The sequence below is a fragment of the Passer montanus genome, unplaced genomic scaffold, assembly GCF_014805655.1.
Source record: "Passer montanus isolate IOZ18808 unplaced genomic scaffold, ASM1480565v1 scaffold55, whole genome shotgun sequence".
Taxonomy (NCBI): Eukaryota; Metazoa; Chordata; class Aves; order Passeriformes; family Passeridae; genus Passer; species Passer montanus.
Genome location: NW_024370485.1, coordinates 2,694,928 through 2,715,045, shown reverse-complemented (window position 1 = coordinate 2,715,045; position 20,118 = coordinate 2,694,928). Strand labels below are relative to the sequence as shown.

Here is a 20,118-nt window from a genome sequence, read left to right as displayed (position 1 = left end):
CTCTGAATTTGAGTTTTACTTCCGTGCAAGTTTACAGCACAAAGCATTGAGTCAAATAGCTGGCTGAAGATGCTAAAAGGAGTTTTTGCAGTGTCTGTCTTCAACTCTAATAAGAGTTTTTGCAGTGTCTGTCTTCAGTTGTTACCATCTCTCTATATGGGCCATTCAAAGTCATTCGCAGCGAAGACACCAAAGGTTGGAATCATTCAGGAAAGCATGAGATAGGCAGAGGTCAGAGGGTTAAATGAAAAGAAAAATAACATATTGTTTGGATAATAGGAGGAGATATTTATTGAAAGTGATGTCCTGCAAAATGATCTGTGCTTTAACTGCAGTGATGCATAAACCTGAACTGGGAAATAGCCATTACTGCTAGAAAAAGTTGTGAGGAGAGTGCTGCAGAAGCTGGGGTGAAACCAGTTTCTTCTACTTCAAGTCCTTGTAGTCTGATTTTATTTCAAGTGCACCGACTGTTTAGAGGTGACCTAAACAGTTCTTAAATAGCAATTTCACTGAATGGTTTAGCTAAACCAGAGAACTAATTTTTTTCCAATTTCTGACTTGTCAGATAAAAACACTGGCTCAGAGCTGCCACCCAACGATCAGACCCTGTAAAATCACTTAAATACGGGCTACCTGTGTTGCAAAGCACTGCGTTCTGTGAGACAATACAGTGGAGGCAAACTAATTTCTTGCTGCATAAAAAAGGCAGTGAAAGGCCATTTCCACCTCCATTCTCTTCTACTCCTCTTTCCCCACACCTGCATATGCCATCACTCATTGCCTTCTCTGCAACAAGGTCCTTTGCTTAGAAATTTTAATTGGTTGACCTGTTAATTTTTGGTTTGTTTTTCCTTATGTATTGATTTTCTGCTGGTTTATCAATTTGACTCAGGTCAGAGCATGGGCAGGGAAGTGCCAACACCAGCACAAAATAAGCAAGAAGGAATGAACTGTTGAGAGCTGAAGAATGGATAGAAGGGAGATTTCAGCTGCAGTGAGCATGAGCACTCTTATTTCAACTCTGTTCTTGTCTAACTGCATGTGACATGGTACCTGGAGATTCCAAGGCTGGCTTTCCATATATGTGTTTGGATATCCAAAGCACTCTAAAACACAAAGTGCCACACAGGAAAATGCTCCTTGCCAAGGTTGTGGCTAAATTAGTCTGTTCAGCACTCAAAGACTTCAGGTATTGATTGTCCCCAGCGGCTGTGCTGCCTTACTGAAAAGTATAATCTTGGTTATCTCTGCAGCTTTCATGTGTCACCTGTCTGAAAGTGTTTTGTCCTGACTGAGCGGTACCATTTGGCAAAGCAAAGAAGATGAAGGGGGATTGACACAGGTATGTTCATTTGTCATCAAACAGCTGTCACCCCATTATACAGCACCAAGAATTTGATACTATTTAAGTGCTTATACAATATTTTCATTTGTAAAAAGTGTACACAGTGCCTTCATTTCACTGCAAGAGGCAAATACCCCATTTTGTGCCCAGTGGTGCACCTTTAGGACTTTTCAGTTCATTTCTCTTCTGATCTACTCTCTTAATGAGCCCTTCATGAATAGTAAAAGGGTATTTGCTTCCAGCTGAACCATAATCCTGCAGTCTGCCTGCTCACCCTAGTGTCCATTTCTAATGGCAGTAGGCATTTTTAATATCTAGTAGGAACAAATTTGTACATCTATGTGTGGATTCATCCCACACATTATGTGTTGCCTATTAGCTGACTGTGCCCTGAACTGCCTGCTTCCAATATGCCAAACAACATCAGTAGATTTCTGTTCAGCTCCATGTTTCCTGCACTAGGACCTGCTGTGGTCTCAGAAGACAGTGATCATTATGTACCTGGAGTTATATTGGCCATCAGAGCTGGATGCAACACAGAGAACCGGCTGTTCCTGCAGAGCTGTGCTGTTTAGGGGAGGCCAGAGTGTGTGCTCAGACAGCAGCCACTCAGTACTGATGTACAAAGCAAACCCACAGGGAGGTTTCTACAAGCTGCAATTTGGCCAGTCTCCTTAATTGGAAAGACTTGGACATCTGCCTGGAAATATTTGGTTAATTATTGGTGGCGGAAAATGATTATCACTTGATTACCATATTAGTTAAATTTTAACCTCTTTCACTACTTTAACAAAGTCAGCATACTGTTATCTAATCACCAGCCAATGGTGAAGTAACAATCCTAATTCTGTCCCAAAACAGTTCATATTATTGAGCAAAGCATCAATCTTCCAAAATAGTGAGAGCTTAGGACCAGACGGGGAAGAACAGGGCATTGCTATTCCCAGAATGGTACTTTGTGATTGCTGCACCAAATTGCTACACTTTGGAGCTGGAAGGCAGAGTCCTGCAACAAAGACCATTAAATTTGTGAGGAAAACACATCAGGAAGCACTAAAGACCCTGCATATCCTGCATCGTTCAACCCTTGGGTGGTCCTTACTTACTGCCCAGACAGAGTCCCGAACTCCAGGTTGTGCAGACTGGACACTGGATGCATGTGCTTCTCTCTGAGAGCCACTTACCTCTGAGCTAGGTAAAGGTCTGGCAGGGGCAAGGGGGGCTTATGAGAGCTTCAATAAGGGTACATGCACATTCTGGAGTGATTTGTGCATTGGAGGAGTCCTGAGGCTTCTTGCAGCTTTTCTGTTCCTTTAGGTGGAATAAGTTGTTGTTTCTTTGGTTTTATTTTTACTGGCTTGGCCTGTAAATAGCGTGAGCTTTCACAAACAGCCTGATACCTCCTCTTCTCAGCTGAATTTCCATTTGCTTCAGCATTTCTGCTGCTGGGACAACCCTGGTTGGATCCCAGTGCATCCTCTGTACTCTCTGGACTGCTGGGGTAGCTGTCAAAGTGTCATGAATCTTCTGGCAAACATGAGTTTGCTCATAAACACACTCCTTCCACCACTTCCCTCTTACACCACTCTCAGGTCCTGCTCCAACTTATATGCTGAGCAGGTGAATTTCTGTGTGGGCTCCTCTCAACACCACATCCTTCTGCAAGGGTATGGACCTCACACACTAATCCTTCCCACCATACCAGTGGTGGGAACAACAAAATGATTCTTTTCTTGTATGCATATTCAGACTTATCTCACACTGCTCTCCCCAGAGACACTTTAATAGAGAGGGGAGAAAGCACCAAGAACAAATCTGCTGTTACCAGCCAGCAGGCAATGGGTTCAGGTTTCACAGGCAGGTTTATTAGATGGTGGAAGAAAAAGACTCATTGTTGAATGCACACCAATCTTCAACCTTCATCTTCTAGGAATTGGTTGTTTTATTCCCCCCATGTTTCTTCTTCATTTCTTTCTGCACATTAAGATCTAGGAAATATTTCTCATACCATCTTCCTGTAAAGAAGGGAAATCATAGTTCAGTTACAGCTTCCCTCCTAGTGCTATCAGGTCACCATGATATTTTGTGAAAAATCCTTTTGTCAGGATTTTCTCCTGAGAAGCTGAGGAGCCTCAGGAAAGAAATGTAAACAATAATTATCTGCTGCTGTGGAATGCAACAGGTGCATCTTTGATTGATCCATGTTGGTTGTTTCTAATTAATGGCCAATCACAGTCAGCTGGCTCAGACTCTCTGAGTCACGAGCTTTTGTTTTCATTCCTTTCTATTCCTTTCCAGTCTTCTGATGGATCTTTTCTCTATATTCTTTTTAGTATAGTTTTAGGATAGCATTTTAATACAATACAATACAATATAATATCATAATATAATAAACCAGCCTTCTGAAACATGTAGTCAAGATTCTCATCTCTTCCCTCATCCTGGGACCCATGAACACAACCATAGTATCATATCCCAAGGATTATTCTAGCTGTAGAGCTTCTCTCTTATTAAAATGCCAGTTTCTAGTCTCCTTGTGCCTCTGCCCAAATGCATCCATTGTCCTTGGCAAAAGCAGCACCCATCTCAGGAATTCAGCAATGTACTTTTCCTGGCAGAAGTCATACCTAGCTCACTAATTCTCCTTCCATGCCAATGCCTGGGATCTATGACTGCCTTCTGAAATATGTCAGGGGTGTAGGAATCTCTCATCAAGCTTTGGATCTTCAGTGGGCCACCTGTAAGGAACAGAAAATAAGGAATTATATGTAGAAATCACCCTGCTGCAGTCCTGGATTTGAGCAGGGGAGCAACACCAGCAGTTGCAAGGACTCAAGAAAAGGCATGTGTTGACTGCAGGACCTTTGATCAGGTCTGAGGCTGGGTGCTGAACAATAGCCTCATCATCACCAGCCAGGAGGTTACTTGTGTTTGCCAATTTATCTGCTTTTCATCCTCACATATGAGATCTACGCAGAGGGTACTGCAAGGTACCATCTTTATTTGTATCCCAGTGCCCCTTCTTCAGTCAAGTGCCCACTTACCTCCTGTTGAATCTCCTCGTCTAAGTGAGTAGCTTCCTAGCAGCTCCACAAAACCCTCACCATCTTACCACTCCAGGCCTTCTTGATCTCATTTTCTGCCACAATACTTAACAAAGAGTTGCCAACTGTGACTTCTCTTTTTATCCCCTCTTTACTTCTAGCCACGAGGGGGCTTTATTTTAATCTCCAATCCTTTCCTCTTCACCTTCCTTTTAATCACACCTTTGTCTTGACAATATTGATTTTGGGCTCCCAGAGGAAAGATGTCCTTCTTTTCTGTGTGACCACACAAACCCAGGACAATGCAGTCCTCAATACCCAGCAAGGTCTTGTCATGGAACATGCTGTACAAGGAAAAGGAATCTGCCTTATGCTGGTACTTGAGAAATTACGACAAGGGACAATTATTTCAGAGTTTCTTGGATGAATGCTCAGTTTCCAACATTTGCTTAGATGGAGAGATCCTGGAGACCTTGGAAACAGAGATTAGGGAAAGATATTTCAGAGCTCCACGTGTCTAAAGGTCTGGAGGAGAAATTATGTTGGCACTGGAATTGGAGGTAACTAGCAACCAGAGATGACAGGGAACATTGGTGTCCATTTGGACAACTCTGGACAGGATGACAGGGGTTATGATTCATATTCACTTTTCACCCTGTGGGGGGAAAAAAAAAGAAAGAAAAGAAAGGGATAAAATACATAATATGGGAGTATCTAGATTCCAGTTCCTCAGGTACCACAGCCTGGAAAAGCAGTGACTTTGGATAGAAGGAATAAGAAGGGAAAGTGAGTATTACCAATGGTCAGATCTCTACCCACAGCAGTGTGGCTGTCTGAGCCCTGGCAAAGCATAGATGGAACCAGCTTTGAAGGTCAGGGGTAGGCGGTGTGTCCCCTCACCTTGGAAGAGATTTACTCTCAAATTGTAATCCAGCTGTTGGTAATCTGAAAGAGATGTCCAGGCCAAGGAGTGTTTTGTCATTTCAGTACAGTCGTTGGGTCCTTTCTGTCCCGTTTCTAATGTTGCATTGCCCTGAGCTTGACATTTCTGGAAATACAAACAACAGCAAAACTCTGTCAATCCACATTCCCAAAGTGCAGCAAACTCCTGGCATTTCCATCCCTGCACAGCTCTTTGAGCTATGACTAATCCCTGGGACCTGGGCCTCTCCTTGAATCTCCCTTAGCGGCTTCGGTAGGCATTGCATTTGCATGGGACAAACTAGGATGAGAAGTGCCTTTCCTGCAGAGGGAACATCTGTGTAAGCCTCTGTCGTGTTCTGCTTGTTGGATGTGTTCCTCATCCCAAGGAGACTTGATAGGTTTAGCCCATGCAAAGGCTGTGACAAGTTAAAACTGAAGCCCTGGCCCACAGTGGTGGAATTTAATCACAATTACCATATGGTAATTGTGAGCCTGCTGGAACTAGCAGTTGGACAAATGGGATCTGGATCAGGTAGGAATGTACGTTTGGATTTGTCAGATTAGCTCAGGACATGACACAGACCTTATCTTCTGCTCTTGAGGCAGTTGTGGGAATGAAGGTGGCAGCCTATGTGATAGGAAGCCTAGTGCTCCACCAGGGCTGCCTTGGTTTTTATCCTGAGAGGGGTCTTTGCAGCACCAAGATTTACACAGTATTGGGGTCCTGAAGCCGAAGTTACTTTATCAGCTAGACTCCAGGAGTCAGTGCTGTATGTTCTGCAGAACCTCTCTCCACAAAAAGAACAGAGCCACAAGACATGAGGAGAGGAAGCCAGTCCTGACTCACAGGGAATGATCTGGTTCTTTTCCCTATCACTCTTTCTTTTTAAGGAAGAGCCATACACTTACACATGATCAAAGTGCAGGAAGCTGCTGCTAAATAAACTGCTGTGCTAACTCCCACCTCCTACTTAAAACAAAAACATGTCTGTTTGTTATTATTACTATATTTGGTAGGAAGAACCTTCCAGTCTGCTGATGTAGAAATTCCTCCTCTCCCATTTCTTCCAACAAAGCAGAATTTCTGTGTAATGAGGCAATGTGTGCATTTCCCAAATCCCTTTCATCAATAATTTTCCCAGTTCCTCTGGGACAAAATGACAGCAAAGCCTGCAACTGTTCCTACTTTCTAGTTTGTAATTGTATATGATGTTTTTGCCACTGCTATTATAAAAACACTGCAACTGCACGTGATTGTTATTTTTCATTTTACTTCTGACCCTGAAGGTCCAAAGTCAAAGCAATATTCAGAGAACTCCACATCTTGAGACCAAGAAGGACTTCAAGGCTGTTTTACCATCCTCCTGGATAAAAGAAACCACAGAAGTATGTCTACTTATTTTTGCTAAACCAATTCTGTGAGGGACAATAGGCAACCAATCAGAAAAGATATATATTGATCAAAGGGCTGAAAAGGGTTAAACGTGATCTTTCTTTCTGAACTAAATGTTTAGCATAGCCTAACACTGACTTTCCTGACATGCAGCCTTTGAGGAAAGAGGGAGCTGTTCTTCCCAGGCAAAAAAACCTCCTTAGACAGGTGTGGGAACTGGCCACTCTGACCAGCCACCAGACACGGCCAAGAGTGATCTCATAGGCCTTCCACGTTTGACTGGGTCTCCAAAGTGTGAGGAGGTTTCAGTGACTTTCCAAACCTGAGGAGCCCCATGGATGTGAACATGACATTTCTTTCTCTTCTTTAACTGATTTTTAAAAAATCCAAATATCTATGATTTATCAAGAGGCAAAATCTCTTCCATAACCACCTCTCCCACCTGGTCCATGATTCCTGGTGTGGTGACTGGTGGTTTGTAGAAGCAGGCAGGTCCTGCTGAAGTCCAGGCATGGAGGTGGGATGAAGGCTGAAGAGATGGTTGCTAGGGAACAATGCTCCCTCTCTCTATGAGCTGTGGGCTCCAGCTCCGTAGGAAACATGGAGCTTCACACAGTGCAGAGAAAGGTTATCCTTTGTGATGGGAAAAACACACAAGGAGCAGAGTAAAAGGCTCATGTTTCATGAAATACCTGTGCCCAAAAGTTCTCATCACACATACAGGATTTCATGGAGACTTTCCTAACATAGTCATGATAATCAACAAGACTGTATTTCAGCAATAATGGATCTTTTAGCATCTCCAAATGCTTCACACGAGCTCTCCAACCTCAGCCTTCTTGCTGGGACCTTGTTGTTGCCTACCTGGAACAGCAGTAGAGGGTAATAATCAGTGGGCTGTACCAGTTAATACCATACATTTATTTTTGATGTCTCTTACCTGAATCCCAGAGAAGCAACACATCTCCCTGTGTGTTGGGTCCAGCTGCCATATGGAAGGTACCCCCATTTTCCACATTCCAAATGGGAAGATGGTGGGCTGGCAAGAAGTCTTCCATTGAGTCAATGACAGAACCACAGCTTGGCCCTCCCATGTTCAATACCCAGTGCTGTATTTTAGCACTGGACTTTGCATTCATTCCTGATATTTCACTAGGAGACTGGAATTTCTGCAGGTTTTCAGGCACAGAGTGTAACTCTCTTTCATGCTGCAGAGCTGCTTTTCCCCCCAACACAAGCAGGTCACAGGTGACAGAAGAGAATTAGAAATACTCACAGATGCATCACCTAAGATTTTATTAATTGTCAAAAATCAAAAGTTCAATAGAAACCTAATGCTAATTCTTAAAAAAATTGGAAAAATCGAACCGATTTTTTCTTTACTTCCACCTCCTCCCTTTTGCTTTCCCCTGGGCTGGAGACAGCTGCTAGACCATATTACCCCAGACAGAGCCCTCCCTCTAGGCCTTGCTGCGCTTCGACTCGGAGACCTTGTAGTGTGGAGGGGCCCGGTGGAACCACTCGGACCAGGAGCCGTCGTACACGGCCACGTCGCGCTTGCCGCACAGGAAGGCCGCCAAGGCAATCTGACACGCCGTGACGCCCTTGCGGCACGTGGCCGTCAGCGGCTTCGAGAGATCCACCTTCTTCTCGCGGAATATTTCCTGGATCTCCTCAATACTCTTCTCATGCCCTGTTTCTGATAGGAATGAGTGGAAGGGTATGTTCACAGCACCAGGGATGTGGCCAGATTCCAACCCTGCAAGAGGGAACCAGAAAATGAAACATAAGCAAGGACACATGAACATAGGTGATGAAAGACACCCACAAGAGACATTGGAGACACCACTGCAGATAGTCTCACTCCCTCCAAAAGACTCATTTGTTCCACTTGATGATGAAGATGCAAAGTGGTATTAGGCTAAAAAGGACAAATATTATTCAACTTTGATGAAGTCAAAACTTCCAGAATATTTAGCAAACTATTTTCTCGCTGAAAGCAATGAGATGTAGAAATCTGAAGAAGCCCTAGACATGACAGGAATCAAATAATCACCACAGAAAATGCCTTAACGAAGGCATTAAAGGCACCTGTGATAAGAATAGAACAATGTATTTCCAACCTTCCCCACGTATGCCAGCAGTGTGTAGTGACAGTTTTCAGACGCAAGAAATGTAGCCTGTATGTGGAATTTGTGCAAGTGGTTATCTGTACACAGTTTATTCCTGCATCAGCTTAAAGTAATATTTCAGAAAAATAAAATTATAAAGCAACCTTAAAGGTAGCCACATTGCTTCTGAGGCAGCTATCCTGGGACAATGGGGTCAGAGAAGTCAGAATTTAAATTCTGCATCACTTCTTAGCTACTCCATGGATGAAATCAGCCAAGGTTCTGTTTTTTTGCTGGTGTATCTGACCACTTCAGGCAAGTTCAAAACTGCACGTCAAAAGAAGGTCTTTAGAGAGTTGCAGATGTAAAAATACGATGGACAAGGTTGGCATTACGCCCTTCAAATTCAGACTTTTATGGCTTAATAATGGAAGCTTTTCCAATCATTTTGAGAGGCTTTGGATCAAGCCTCACTGGAGCCAAAAACATTATGTATTACACTGAAAATGTGTTTCAGGGAATGTTTCCTTGCTAGGTTTGAACTTCTAATGAGACAGAGCTGAAAAAAATCACATGAATAGTAATCGATTTCACTGGCAGCCTTCTACTTGCCCAAATCATTGGGATAACTGGTCTTGGGAGATGGGAATGATTGGGGCAGTTTAATAATTTGACTTTGTTACAGTCAAATGATTAAACTATACCTAGACAGAGTCTGACATCATACATAATGACACTGCAGTTTCATCACTATGCAGAGTGGTAACATGACATAGTGAGATATAAGGGGAAAATGGGTTTGGCACGGAATTGAAGGGAATTTTTGCTCTGCTGGATAAAGACAGAGCCTAAAGACAATCAAAGCTGCCCTGAGTCAGCTTCACAAGTTCTCTTCCTGTTCCAGATGGACCCTCTTTGTCTCTTGATTCATCCTCCCCGAGTGCATTAAAAATATGGCACAGTTGTCTAGGAGTCACCTCATGCATCCTTCAGAAATGTTTAGCATTACTGAGAGAAGTTGGGAGAAAAACTGCTGACTTCTGCAGAGACTAACATTTAAAAAGGAAAAGAAAAAATAAAAGAGGCAGTATTTTGGACTGACGGTTTCACCACATTTTTTCCAGTCCCAGAAGACAACAGCTCATCACTTCAGTACAGAGAACTGCAAAACTCACTCATCAATACAGTGTGACAGAGAGGAAATAAAAAACGAAGCAAAAATGGAGAAAACCTTGTATATTGTTCTCAGACTGCAAAGCTGCTTACTGAAGCCTCTTATATGCCTGGGTTAGGCTACCACTTTCCTACAGTAAATGGACAAGGATTTCTGCAAGGCTCTGCCGCAGTACTGGTGATCACCCCAATATAAACAAGTCTGTGAGCCATCCTAAGGCACTGGGAGGTGTACTGAGATCAGGAAGTCCTGGAGGATGAACTAGAAGGGAACTCTTGCTCAAAGAAGCTTGCTGGGCCATCAATTCACTTTCTAGGTGTCCCAGGCACCATGATCATTATCACTTTGCCAGACTGTTCACACACCTTAAAATAGGTTTGTGCCCCTCTCTTACTGGAGACTGACAATTCACCACACTTAAACAACTCTTCAGGCAGGAGCTGAGCAGATCTGAAAAAAATCCTCATTTTTGAGCAGTTTCAACTTTGATCTATAGGGAGACTTTATTGCTCCAGAGATTCAAAAGTCTGTCGGAGTCAGAGACCAGTGCTTGCACTCTGTGGGTGAAAGATGGGGAATTCTGTAGAAACTGCATTTATTCACACATGTGGGTGTTCAGCTGAGAAAAGAGCTGAAACTGCACAACCACAATCACTTGGACTGCCTAAGAAGTGCTCTCAAGTGGCTGAGGAAGCTTTATCATCTCTCTCTGCTAGGTCAAGAGCAGAGAAACATAGGACTGGAAGGCAAGGCTGGATGCAGCTGGAATCTGAACAGGGGAGAGGATACATCTGCTCCTGTTCCATACAAAACAGAGGACACTCCAGATTCATGCAGTCACTGTCAGAGACTCCAGGAAGGAACCCTAGGACTACAGAGCCTGGGCCCCAGCTACCTCAGTAATCATTTTATAAGCTGCCTTCCAAAAAAGCATCCATCTCAGAAACAGTATGGATTCTTGTCATGAAACTTCCCACTGAAGCACCTCCTGGCTCATGAGAAGAGAAACATTAATTTCCAGTATTCAGATCAACACAGTCAGTCCATACACCATTTATGCTTGAGCTAACACTGCCCTATTGCCGAAATAGATTTTCTTCCCTTCTGCTATTGCTCCAACAGACTGATGGCAAGCCCTCAGCACTCCCAACAACCTCCTGTCCTTAGCCTAGACACAGTAAGAGCCAATTAGATACACTTTTCTCTGGCTTGGCCACCCTAGAAAAAGCTCTAGGTATCCAGCAGGCTTCTGGACACAGAAGTGGCATTTCCTACCATCACAGTTGGCAGACAGGAGCTGCCAAGGCTGTTGCCAAGGTTAAATCACATGTGATGCTCCTGCACCAAACTAATTAATTCAAGTCTTACCCTCTTCTATTGCTTCCAAATGTGGGTTATCAGCTTGTAGGAGAAACACAAGCAGTTCAGGGTTTTGGGCTACTAAGCATTCGAGGTTGCTCTCTGTAGAGTTATACTTCCTGTCACTCGTACATCTGCAGGTGACACCTCACATAATACTCCCCATGTGATCATTTAGACCTTCCCATGGCTGTGCCACAGCACATTTCAGTAACAACTCCCTATTTCAAAGCCTAGATGATTCAGGAAAATAAAAAACAAAACAGGTAAACTTAATGATGAGGTCATGCTGGCAACTTCCAGCCCCACAGATCTTCTTTCAGTCCATGCTGTTCTTAACTCATTTATCTCCTTTTCAGTCAAATTTTAAAATCTAACAATACTTGCGCTATTTGCCCCCTCCTCATATTGACCTAATAAATGCCCCTCTAATGTTATGCCCAAAGCATTAATAAAGTGCAAATGGCACAAGTCTACCTTATAGCTGCTTCCAACGGCTGGAAGGAAAGATCAGAGATTACTTCCAGATATGTATGTTTCCATTTCTCTTATCTGGCCAACCAATTCTGTTGGCAAGGAAATAAAGTCCTTAGGTGAAGTGCAAGTCTACCAACATATTTTACTCAATTTCGCCTTTGTTTAAAATAATTTTTCTTGAAGAGTTTTTTGAAAGCTTCCCAGTCTATCCATGCTAGACGACCAGCAGCTGCCTAGGTTGTCCTGTACCCCCTATTCTGAATATGAAATTTGCAATTGTTTCTGTCCCACAGAACCATGTTTTGAATAAATGTATCAAATTCTTGCCTCATGAAGTTCCAATGTCACATGACTGATTTTTGACACATATTTGGGATTGAGATCGTCTGCCTCACTGATTTGAGCATGGCAATATCTTTCGGTTAGCCCTCTCCCTGCTCTGCAGAATTATCCTTAGGAGAGAAGAAAACATGGTAGCACAGACTCAGAGCTCAGTAAAATGCTGAGACCACACACAAGTAATCTTCCACCTGGAACCCCTGCTAAGTGCACAGCAACCTTATTTATTCTTTCTCTCCTTGTTCTCTTTTGTTCACTCTGTTCCAGAAGATTTTGTTATTTAATTCCTTTTGCCAAGTCTCACTCAGCTTGGTGTCTGGCAATCCTTCCTCACAATTTATAACCTGCAATATGTTATCTTCTTCACTACTTAATCCCCCCTTTCCACATCTGTTAGATTCTCTGCTTACATATTGTTTTTATTGTTGGCTATTTATCTAAGACCATAGCCCCTCCTGTCTAGCCTTCCCTTTGCAATGAAAGCTCCAGATGGAATTTCTTAATGTCAAAAAGATAAAGATTTGCTCAGCCCATATTTAACTCCCTGTGGCTTTGGAGTGTGCTGGCTGCAGATAGTTCTTTTCCAAATGCCTCCTCTGTTGCCTCCTTGTTTATCTCTCTCTTCCATTCAAATGGTATGTCTTAGAAGGGACAATTACTGATCTTGTTTAACCTACCATGAACACATTGTAAGGAACACTTTAAGCTTGGTCCTGGCCAGCTCTCTGAAAGTCCTCGTAGGTTCCTGTGGGTTGAAACAGACTTTGATAAAGCCTATCACTCTCCATTCCTGTGCCTCAAGTATTATTACATGATCAAAGCAAAGCCAGTCCACTCCCAGCTGCAGAATTCTCTCGGAGGAGAAAGAAAAATGTACATTTCATTCTCATTCCCACTGAACATTCAAGATTAGCAAAATCTTTGGGGCAGGCAGGATGGAGAGCTGGGAAAATGGGCAAAATCTGAAGAGTTCTATAAGCAGAAGGGAGACAAGGATTACTTCAGAGCTGAGAAGAAAAATACCTGTAAGTTCATTAAATGATTTTGGGTTTGCTCTCTTTATTTTTAGATGATAGAGTTCTTGCCTGGCAACTTTCCCCTCTTTTCTCAGATGTCTGCAAAAGAATTAAAAAATTCAGAACTTTTCTGTATGTATTTGGTTATTATAATTCTTGTTCATCAGTTTTCAGTGCCCGATAGCCAGAGAAAATCAGCACTGGCAACCATCATGTAATTATTTTTATCATCAGCCCTGGACAGCTAGTTCCTGCAGAAACAGAGCACTGTGCAGGGACACCTCAAACTCCTCAGTGCATAGGTCAGGGCTACACATCTGCCAGGCTTATGCTGCACACTCTGCATGAACATTCAAGCTTTTCGCCCAAAGCAATACCTGCATTTAAGACCTATGAGACCTAGCCTATAGAGATGTCCACTTTTTTCTTCTCTGGCAACTTTGGTGAACCTCTCCCACCAAATAAAAATTAGTCCTATATTATGCCTTATCTTCACCAGTACAGAGGTCTAAATCCCAGCACGGATAAAAGTAAAACAGGGACAATTAATTCCTACCACAAAGAATTGAAAAACTAAAGAGGCAAAAGAGTCAGCTGCAATTAGCCTCTTCTAGAGATGAAGTTCACAGAACAGGAGAGATTAATTGACTTAATTAGGAAGTCAAGAACTGAAGCAATAATTAAACTGAAATCACCTGAGAAGGCAGCAAGTTCCTTAACCTGAAGACCATTAGTCTTCTCTAAATTGCGTCCTCCCTGATTGGATGACCCCTGCAATTAATCAGCATTGATTTCAAATTGCTCTTTTAGGTGTAAGCACTGTCTTTTACCCACTGCTGGCTGATGTGCTGCTGATGGCTAGTTTGGTTCAGAGAGCTGTCAAGCTCCTGTGGAATGAGCAGCTGCAGCTGGAGTGCTTATCCTGCTGGATCTGCTGTGGGAAGCAAAACTGGACCACCACAAATAAGCTGTTCCATGCTGACTCATTTCAAAGGAAAAATCTGTTTTGAAGATGCTGTTGGGTCTGCGGTATTTGTCATCTGGACACAACTCTCACCTTGGGAAAGAATGCAAAATCCACCAGCTCCCAGCAAGGAGCATTTTAGTCACATCTTGAGGTTAAAATTCAACCTTCACTTTGATGGGCTGTGGTAGGAGAAGAAATAGAATGAGTGATAAGCCTAACTTTCCCTTTCCCCAGCCACAGTCTCCTCCATCACTCCCATTACCTCTCCCACGTTCCACATTGTCTTTCTGCAGGTCAAATGTGTTGAGGAGCTCCCTGTAGACACCGGGGCCACCCATGTTTACAGTAATTTACAATCAAATGCTCCTGAAGTTTGGATGCAGGAATGTACTTTGGGATGTGTTGTCACACTAACTGGCTGTAGAGCAACACACACATGAACAGCCAGGAGAGAATGACAACAACCTGTGGGGCAGCAGGGCAGCACAGCCTGAGGACCACAGAAACCCTCTGCACATACCAGCAGGGTGGGCTCTGCTCAGACCCAACAGCTGCTGCTGAGCTTTTCTGTGCTTTACCTTCTAGAAACTCTTTTTCAACCATTTCTGTGATTCCCTTGTTGAGGAACACATTCAGTGCTGGTAGCTCGGTGTGCAGCTGCAGTGTCAGCTGCAGGTTGGGCTCTGGGCCATGGGAGCCCCAGGCAAGAGGCCAGGAACTGGCGCTGACCCTTGGCACAACAGAGGGCACAGGACCTGTGGCACAGCCAGGTGACCGGACACTGAGACACAGCAGGAGCCGAGGACTCAGCAGGAAGAGCCAGGACTTTGTCACACAGAGATTGGGAGAGCATAAAAGTTCAGTGCTTCCTTTGTTTAGGTCCCTCCTTGGAGGCATAAGCTCAGGCTGTTTCTGTGCCGTTGTACTGTTAATAAGTTGCTTTAAGGAACCAGGCTTTTGAGGCTCTGCTAAGGAAAACCCAAGCTAGAGACGGTAAGAAAACCTGGCGTGAGGGGGTGTACGGGGTGTGTAGGTAGTCAAGTGGGGCACGCAAAAGTTCAGTGGAACTGCCTCCTGAGAAGCGGTTTTGGTCCCAGCAGTTAAAAGTCTCTGGTGGTGGGAGTGTGATTGCCAGAGTGCCTCCTGAATGGTCAGTCAGGAAAGTTTCCTTTACACCCTTTCAGAAGCGAGGTTATTCTGGGATACACCAAGGCTTAAATTACACAGTAAGGGCCTCCTTTAACTAACTGCAATTTCATTCCAGGCACACTGCTGTACCTGCTGTCCCCACTGCACAGGACTTCCACCCCTGCTGCTTGGGTGTCCAGTGTTTCACCGAGGTAACAAAATCAGTTTTTGTTCCTGTAACTTGGGGCACCTAAAAGAGAGAGGCTGACACCCCACACATTCACTAAAGGCTTCAGACTTTTTTTACATAAGCAAAAGAACAAAGATCAGCTCAAGCAAATTCTCTATTTGCTGAAAGTCAGAGTGATAAGGAGAATGTCCCTTGGGTTACTGTATTACCTAAAACCTTGGCTTTTGCTTGCGCACTCATTATGGTGAGAGGGGCCTGTATGAATACTGATATTTTTTATGTGTCTGCTGGTTTTAGATAGGACCCTGAACAAACCCCTGGGAGCTCTCACCTCCCATGTTTGCATTTTGATAAACTTCTGCAGGGTGTGGGATGGGAGATCCTGGAACCAAATGACTGCAGCCCTTTTCTGCTATTTCCTCCTGCAGCTTTACAGCCAACTGCAACAAAAGCATTCAGTGATGGCACTGGGGTCTGAACGTGCAACTGTGGATCCCTTAAGGTAATCAATGAGTCGGGCTGAGGCATGCCTGTGCATTAGGAAAATCTGTTAGATGGCTGTCAGGAGCTCTTACTCCCAGTCTAGTATTGACATTCATCCCTTTCTGGGGCAGGTGCCAGTCCCACCTCCATTACCTTGGTCCAGCTCTGTCCCCCGAAACCGGCCCTCGGGGCGGGAATCCACCACCTGGAAGTTTAGGGATGACACGTTCTGTACCATCTCCTCAAAAGTCTTCACCAGGGCCCTGTTCAGCCTGGCCTTAAAGACAGCCGGGGTGGGCTGGGTGACCTCTGCCGTGACGGGGTGCCCCTCCTTCACCCAATTCTTGAAGCCACCGTTCAGCACAGAGACTTCCTTGTGCCCAAAGGCCCGGAACATCCACCAGGCGCGGGGGGCGTAGAAGGTGCCCACCTCGTCCCCGTCGTACACCACCACGTGCGTGTCATTGCTGACCCCCAGCCCGCCCACGTAGTCGGCGAAGTGGGACTCGCTGGGCAGCATGAAGTCATAGGGGGAGGACTTGTCCCGGCACTCCTCGATGTCGAAGAAGGACGCCCCGGGGATGTGCCTCTCCCTGAACTCCTGCCGGGCGTTTCGCTCCTTGGGGGGGTACCAGGAGGCGTCCAGCACCCGCAGGCCGGCGCCCACCCGCCCGGCCCGCACCGCCTCCGCCAGCCACGAGGCCGTGACCAGCGCCCGGCTGAGGCTCTGCCGCGCCATCTCTGGGGACCGGCGGGGCCGCCGCCGCGCTCCCCTCACACACAGGGCCCGACACGGCCCGACACACGCGAAATGGCGGCGGGAGGCGCGGCCCGAGGGGCGGCACGGAGGCGGCCGCACGGCCGGGACCGGCCCGCTGGGAGCGCTCCCGCCCTCCGGCGGCGCCGTGGCTGGCGGGCAGCGAGGCCCAGCGCGGAGGTACGCGGCGAAGCGGCGGCAATCGCGGCCCCGCCGAGCCGGGGGGGCTCGCAGCGGGCGGCGGCGGGGCCCCGGTAAGGCCCCGGCTGCGGGTGTGCTCCGGGGCGGGCAGAGGCGTGGGGCCGTGCACTCGGTCCTTGGGGCTGTCCCGTTCTGGCTGCTGTCGCTGCTGGCTGGCGTCCCTGGATGGGGCCGAGAGCAGGGCACGACTACCGTGGCTGTCCCGCTCGGGGCACTGTTTGGGATGAGCTCTGGGAAACTACTTGCAGGGCTGGAGCATTTCAAGCCCTTCACTGTAGGCTTAGCCAGCACCTCAGTGCAGACACGGGTCCCAAAATGTATCTTTGTCTAGTTGCTTTTTGAAAGACTGGTCTCTAATTTGTGACTCTCTACCTTCTGCAGTCAGGTGGACTCAGGCAGAATCCAGAAATTGGCTAATCTTAGCCAGGACTCAGGAGCGATGTCGCAACAACTCCTTTACCGAGCTCTGGTGTCTGCAAAATGGCTTTCAGAAGCCATCAAGTCCCAGCAAGCTGGCCTGGCCTTGAGAATCGTGGATGCATCCTGGTATTTGCCGAAGATGAAGCGCGATCCGAAGCGGGAGTTTGAGGAGCGCCACATCCCTGGTGCGGTTTTCTTCGACATTGACCAGTGCAGTGACCGAACCTCACCTTACGATCACATGCTGCCCAAGGCTAATGACTTTGCTGAGTATGTGGGGAAGCTGGGTGTGGGGAATGATTCCCATGTTGTGGTGTATGATGGCAGCGACCAAGGTCTCTTCTCAGCACCTCGCGTGTGGTGGATGTTCCGGGTCTTTGGACACGAAGCTGTCTCCCTTCTGGATGGCGGCCTGAAGAACTGGCAGCGAGAGGGGAACGCACTTAGCTCTGGGAAAACCCAGGTAACTCCATCTGAGTTCCATGCCTCCTTGGACAAGTCCCTGGTGAAAACATATGAGGACGTCTTAGATAACTTGGATTCCCGTCGCTTCCAACTAGTGGATGCCCGCGCTGCAGGACGGTTCCGGGGAGTAGAGCCAGAGCCCCGAGATGGTAATGCGCCTTCTGAGACAGTGGCTTTATAAAGAGGGGTTTCATCTAATGTGCCCATCACTTTGACTCATGTAGAGGTAATGCTAGGAAATAACGTCTGTCTTTTATAGGATGGGACTTCAGGCAGTGTGTCCACCTGTCCTCCTTCCCTTTGACTAGCAAGTGCTACTCTGGGAAAATTCAGCAGTAGGGAAGCCATGTATCTTTTTGTCCTCATGAGGGGCTGGGGTGAGGAACATAGCTTTCAATACACCCCAAAGATTCTCATTGGTCTCTTCAAGTACTGGTGCTACTCTTCTCCTCAGAAAGGCCTGTGGAGGTGCTTCATCAGTGTGAGTTGCTCTGATGGGGAGAAAGAAGTGGAGGGAACTAGAGGAAAGAATGGAACTTGACAGGGTTGTGCCCATGTGGTAACACGGTTACACATAGAGCTATCCTTCGTGAGTAATCAGTAATCTAGTAAAGCAAAGTGTAACAAAAATAAATGTACTTGTTTTAACAAAATACTCTAAGCAATAAATATTCCTCTCAGTGAAGCAGAAGAGGCTTTGCAATAGACTTGTCACAGACAATAGAGGTTAATTCCTGTCTGTACTGTTTTTTCTTTAGGAATTGAGCCTGGTCATGTCCCTGGGTCGACGAGCATCCCCTTCACTGATTTCCTCACAGAGTCTGGCTTAGAGAAGACCCCTGAGCAGATCCGCACTCTGTTCCAGGAGAAGAAGGTGGACCTCTTAAAGCCAGTGGTAGCCACATGTGGCTCTGGGGTCACTGCCTGCCATGTGGCCCTGGGGGCCTACCTCTGTGGCAAGCCAGATGTCGCAGTGTACGACGGGGCCTGGGTGGAATGGTACATGCGGGCACAGCCTGAAAATATTATTTCTGAGGGAAAGGGGAAAAGAGTGTAATAAGCTGCACTGTTTCCCAGTTGTGCACGTAGCTTGCCTTGAAACAGGATTTGGAAAAGGTGGGTTTAGCATTCCTGATTATGTGTATTGAGATGAAGGCATTGGATAACAATCATGCGCACATGGTGCTTCGGCACTTTCTCCTTACCCTGCTGCTGCTTAGGAGGATGAAGATGACAGCAGTTCTGGGCAGCCAGCTCTAGGTGACCCTGCTTGAGCAGATAGGGTGGAACACATGTCCTCCCAAGGTCACTTCCAACCTCAGCCATTCTGTGATTCTGTGACCATTTCACCGTATCAGATGGATGGCAGAGAGTGCTGCTGCCAGCATGGGGAATTAATTGAGTTAAGCCAAGCTCCTGACTCAAAACATTCAGTCATGCTCATTCACAGGATGGTCATACTTATATAACTGTGCCTCATAATCCTGCTCTCTGCTTCTGTCCCACCCATGCATGTTATGGCCACTTTGAGTGCAAAACTTTGTGGAAAGAGATGGCTGTTAAAGGAGCAAATACAGCATTCAGGTTGGCACTTAGGCTAGAGATTGATTTGTATATCTTCTTGTACTTGGACTCTAATGTGTACTCAGCCAGCCTTGTAGCCCCATTGTCCAAAATCCCCCTTGAGATTCTGGGATTTAAATGATGTAAATAAAAGTGTTTCAAGGTCTTTCTGCTCAATGGAACTTGCCTGAGTGTTGCTTAGGTGAATACTTTTCAGGAGTTCTGTTTTTATGGAATCACTTTGTCCACAGTGAGATTCAGATGAGATATTTCCTTCTCTCTGTGAGTAGAACCACACCTCTTATCCTCAACAGCTCTTTGACCCGGGAAGGACAATGGCATGCCTCTCTCTTGGGTCTCTGCACCATCTTCCAGCTTTCAGTCCTAGTCCATTTGCTTTTTTGCCTTAAAGTCCACAGTTGTAGGTTACAGCTCTGTTCTTGAAACACTGGATGTCAGCTTACATAGTGGAAAATGGACTGCATGGGTATTTTCATTCTTGCCATGTAATGTTCCCCTACAAACTTAGCAGAACTGAGACCTTCAGAGGAATAGCCCATACTGGCACCTATTTTTCCCTAAGACCTTTTTGTTTTATGTCTAAAAGTTGAAAGCACACCAGGTACCCCTGATAATGGTCAAGAATTTGTTCTCTCTGGGATTTTCTCCTCTACAAAAAATGCAGAAAACTAAACAAAAAAACCCACAGAAACCTCCCCCCCCCCAAAAAAAAAAAAAAGCCTGCAAACTTAAAAGTTA

General features: G+C 45.6%; 3 protein-coding genes and 1 long non-coding RNA gene across 8 annotated transcripts; 1 reads left to right on the top strand and 3 right to left on the bottom strand.

Annotated features, from left to right (window-relative positions):
- Nucleotides 1-2,936: 2,936 nt before the first annotated feature.
- TEX33 (testis expressed 33) lies at nt 2,937-7,854 on the bottom strand. 3 transcript variants are annotated; one of them, XM_039725333.1, is made up of 4 exons: nt 7,152-7,854; nt 5,293-5,440; nt 3,976-4,086; nt 2,937-3,363 (listed from the first exon to the last, which is right to left on the bottom strand). In XM_039725333.1, exons 1-4 carry the CDS (start codon nt 7,158-7,160, stop codon nt 3,275-3,277), a joined length of 357 nt encoding a protein of 118 aa, XP_039581267.1. In that variant the 5' UTR covers nt 7,161-7,854; the 3' UTR covers nt 2,937-3,274. The 3 variants fall into 3 exon arrangements, 2 of the variants coding, with proteins under 2 accessions (XP_039581267.1, XP_039581266.1); XM_039725332.1 differs by having other exon boundaries at nt 7,650-7,854; XR_005629383.1 differs by lacking the exon at nt 7,152-7,854 and having other exon boundaries at nt 3,976-5,047; nt 5,293-7,126.
- A 134-nt stretch (nt 7,855-7,988) lies between these two features.
- On the bottom strand, nt 7,989-16,787 carry LOC120509992 (thiosulfate sulfurtransferase). Its single transcript, XM_039725331.1, has 2 exons — nt 16,107-16,787; nt 7,989-8,468 (listed from the first exon to the last, which is right to left on the bottom strand). Exons 1-2 carry the CDS (start codon nt 16,690-16,692, stop codon nt 8,170-8,172), a joined length of 885 nt encoding a protein of 294 aa, XP_039581265.1. The 5' UTR covers nt 16,693-16,787; the 3' UTR covers nt 7,989-8,169.
- On the bottom strand, nt 9,917-14,576 carry LOC120509994. The gene is made up of 2 exons (XR_005629384.1): nt 13,193-14,576; nt 9,917-12,914 (listed from the first exon to the last, which is right to left on the bottom strand). It is a non-coding gene; the product is annotated as an uncharacterized LOC120509994 (long non-coding RNA).
- MPST (mercaptopyruvate sulfurtransferase) lies at nt 14,946-19,536 on the top strand. 3 transcript variants are annotated; one of them, XM_039725330.1, is made up of 5 exons: nt 14,946-15,145; nt 15,417-15,492; nt 15,899-15,972; nt 17,293-17,945; nt 18,555-19,536. In XM_039725330.1, exons 3-5 carry the CDS (start codon nt 15,932-15,934, stop codon nt 18,851-18,853), a joined length of 993 nt encoding a protein of 330 aa, XP_039581264.1. In that variant the 5' UTR covers nt 14,946-15,145; nt 15,417-15,492; nt 15,899-15,931; the 3' UTR covers nt 18,854-19,536. The 3 variants fall into 3 exon arrangements, with proteins under 3 accessions (XP_039581264.1, XP_039581262.1, XP_039581263.1); XM_039725328.1 differs by lacking the exons at nt 14,946-15,145; nt 15,417-15,492 and having other exon boundaries at nt 15,639-15,972; XM_039725329.1 differs by lacking the exons at nt 14,946-15,145; nt 15,417-15,492; nt 15,899-15,972 and adding an exon at nt 16,829-16,964.
- Nucleotides 19,537-20,118: the final 582 nt, after the last annotated feature.

Coding starts and splice junctions, on each gene's coding strand:
- MPST (XM_039725328.1), top strand. CDS start 15,749: ATGTGTCTGCTGGTTTTAGATAGGACCCTGAACAAACCCCTGGGAGCT. Junction 15,973..17,292: donor GCAACTGTGGATCCCTTAAG/GTAATCAATGAG, acceptor TACCTTCTGCAG/TCAGGTGGACTCAGGCAGAA. Junction 17,946..18,554: donor AGAGCCAGAGCCCCGAGATG/GTAATGCGCCTT, acceptor TTTTTTCTTTAG/GAATTGAGCCTGGTCATGTC.
- TEX33 (XM_039725332.1), bottom strand. CDS start 7,727: ATGTGGAAAATGGGGGTACCTTCCATATGGCAGCTGGACCCAACACAC. Junction 5,441..7,649: donor GTTGCTTCTCTGGGATTCAG/GTAAGAGACATC, acceptor TTGTATTTCCAG/AAATGTCAAGCTCAGGGCAA. Junction 3,364..3,975: donor AAGGAGAATTAGTGAGCTAG/GTATGACTTCTG, acceptor CCTTCTTTACAG/GAAGATGGTATGAGAAATAT.
- LOC120509992 (XM_039725331.1), bottom strand. CDS start 16,692: ATGGCGCGGCAGAGCCTCAGCCGGGCGCTGGTCACGGCCTCGTGGCTG. Junction 8,469..16,106: donor GGGGACAGAGCTGGACCAAG/GTAATGGAGGTG, acceptor TCCCTCTTGCAG/GGTTGGAATCTGGCCACATC.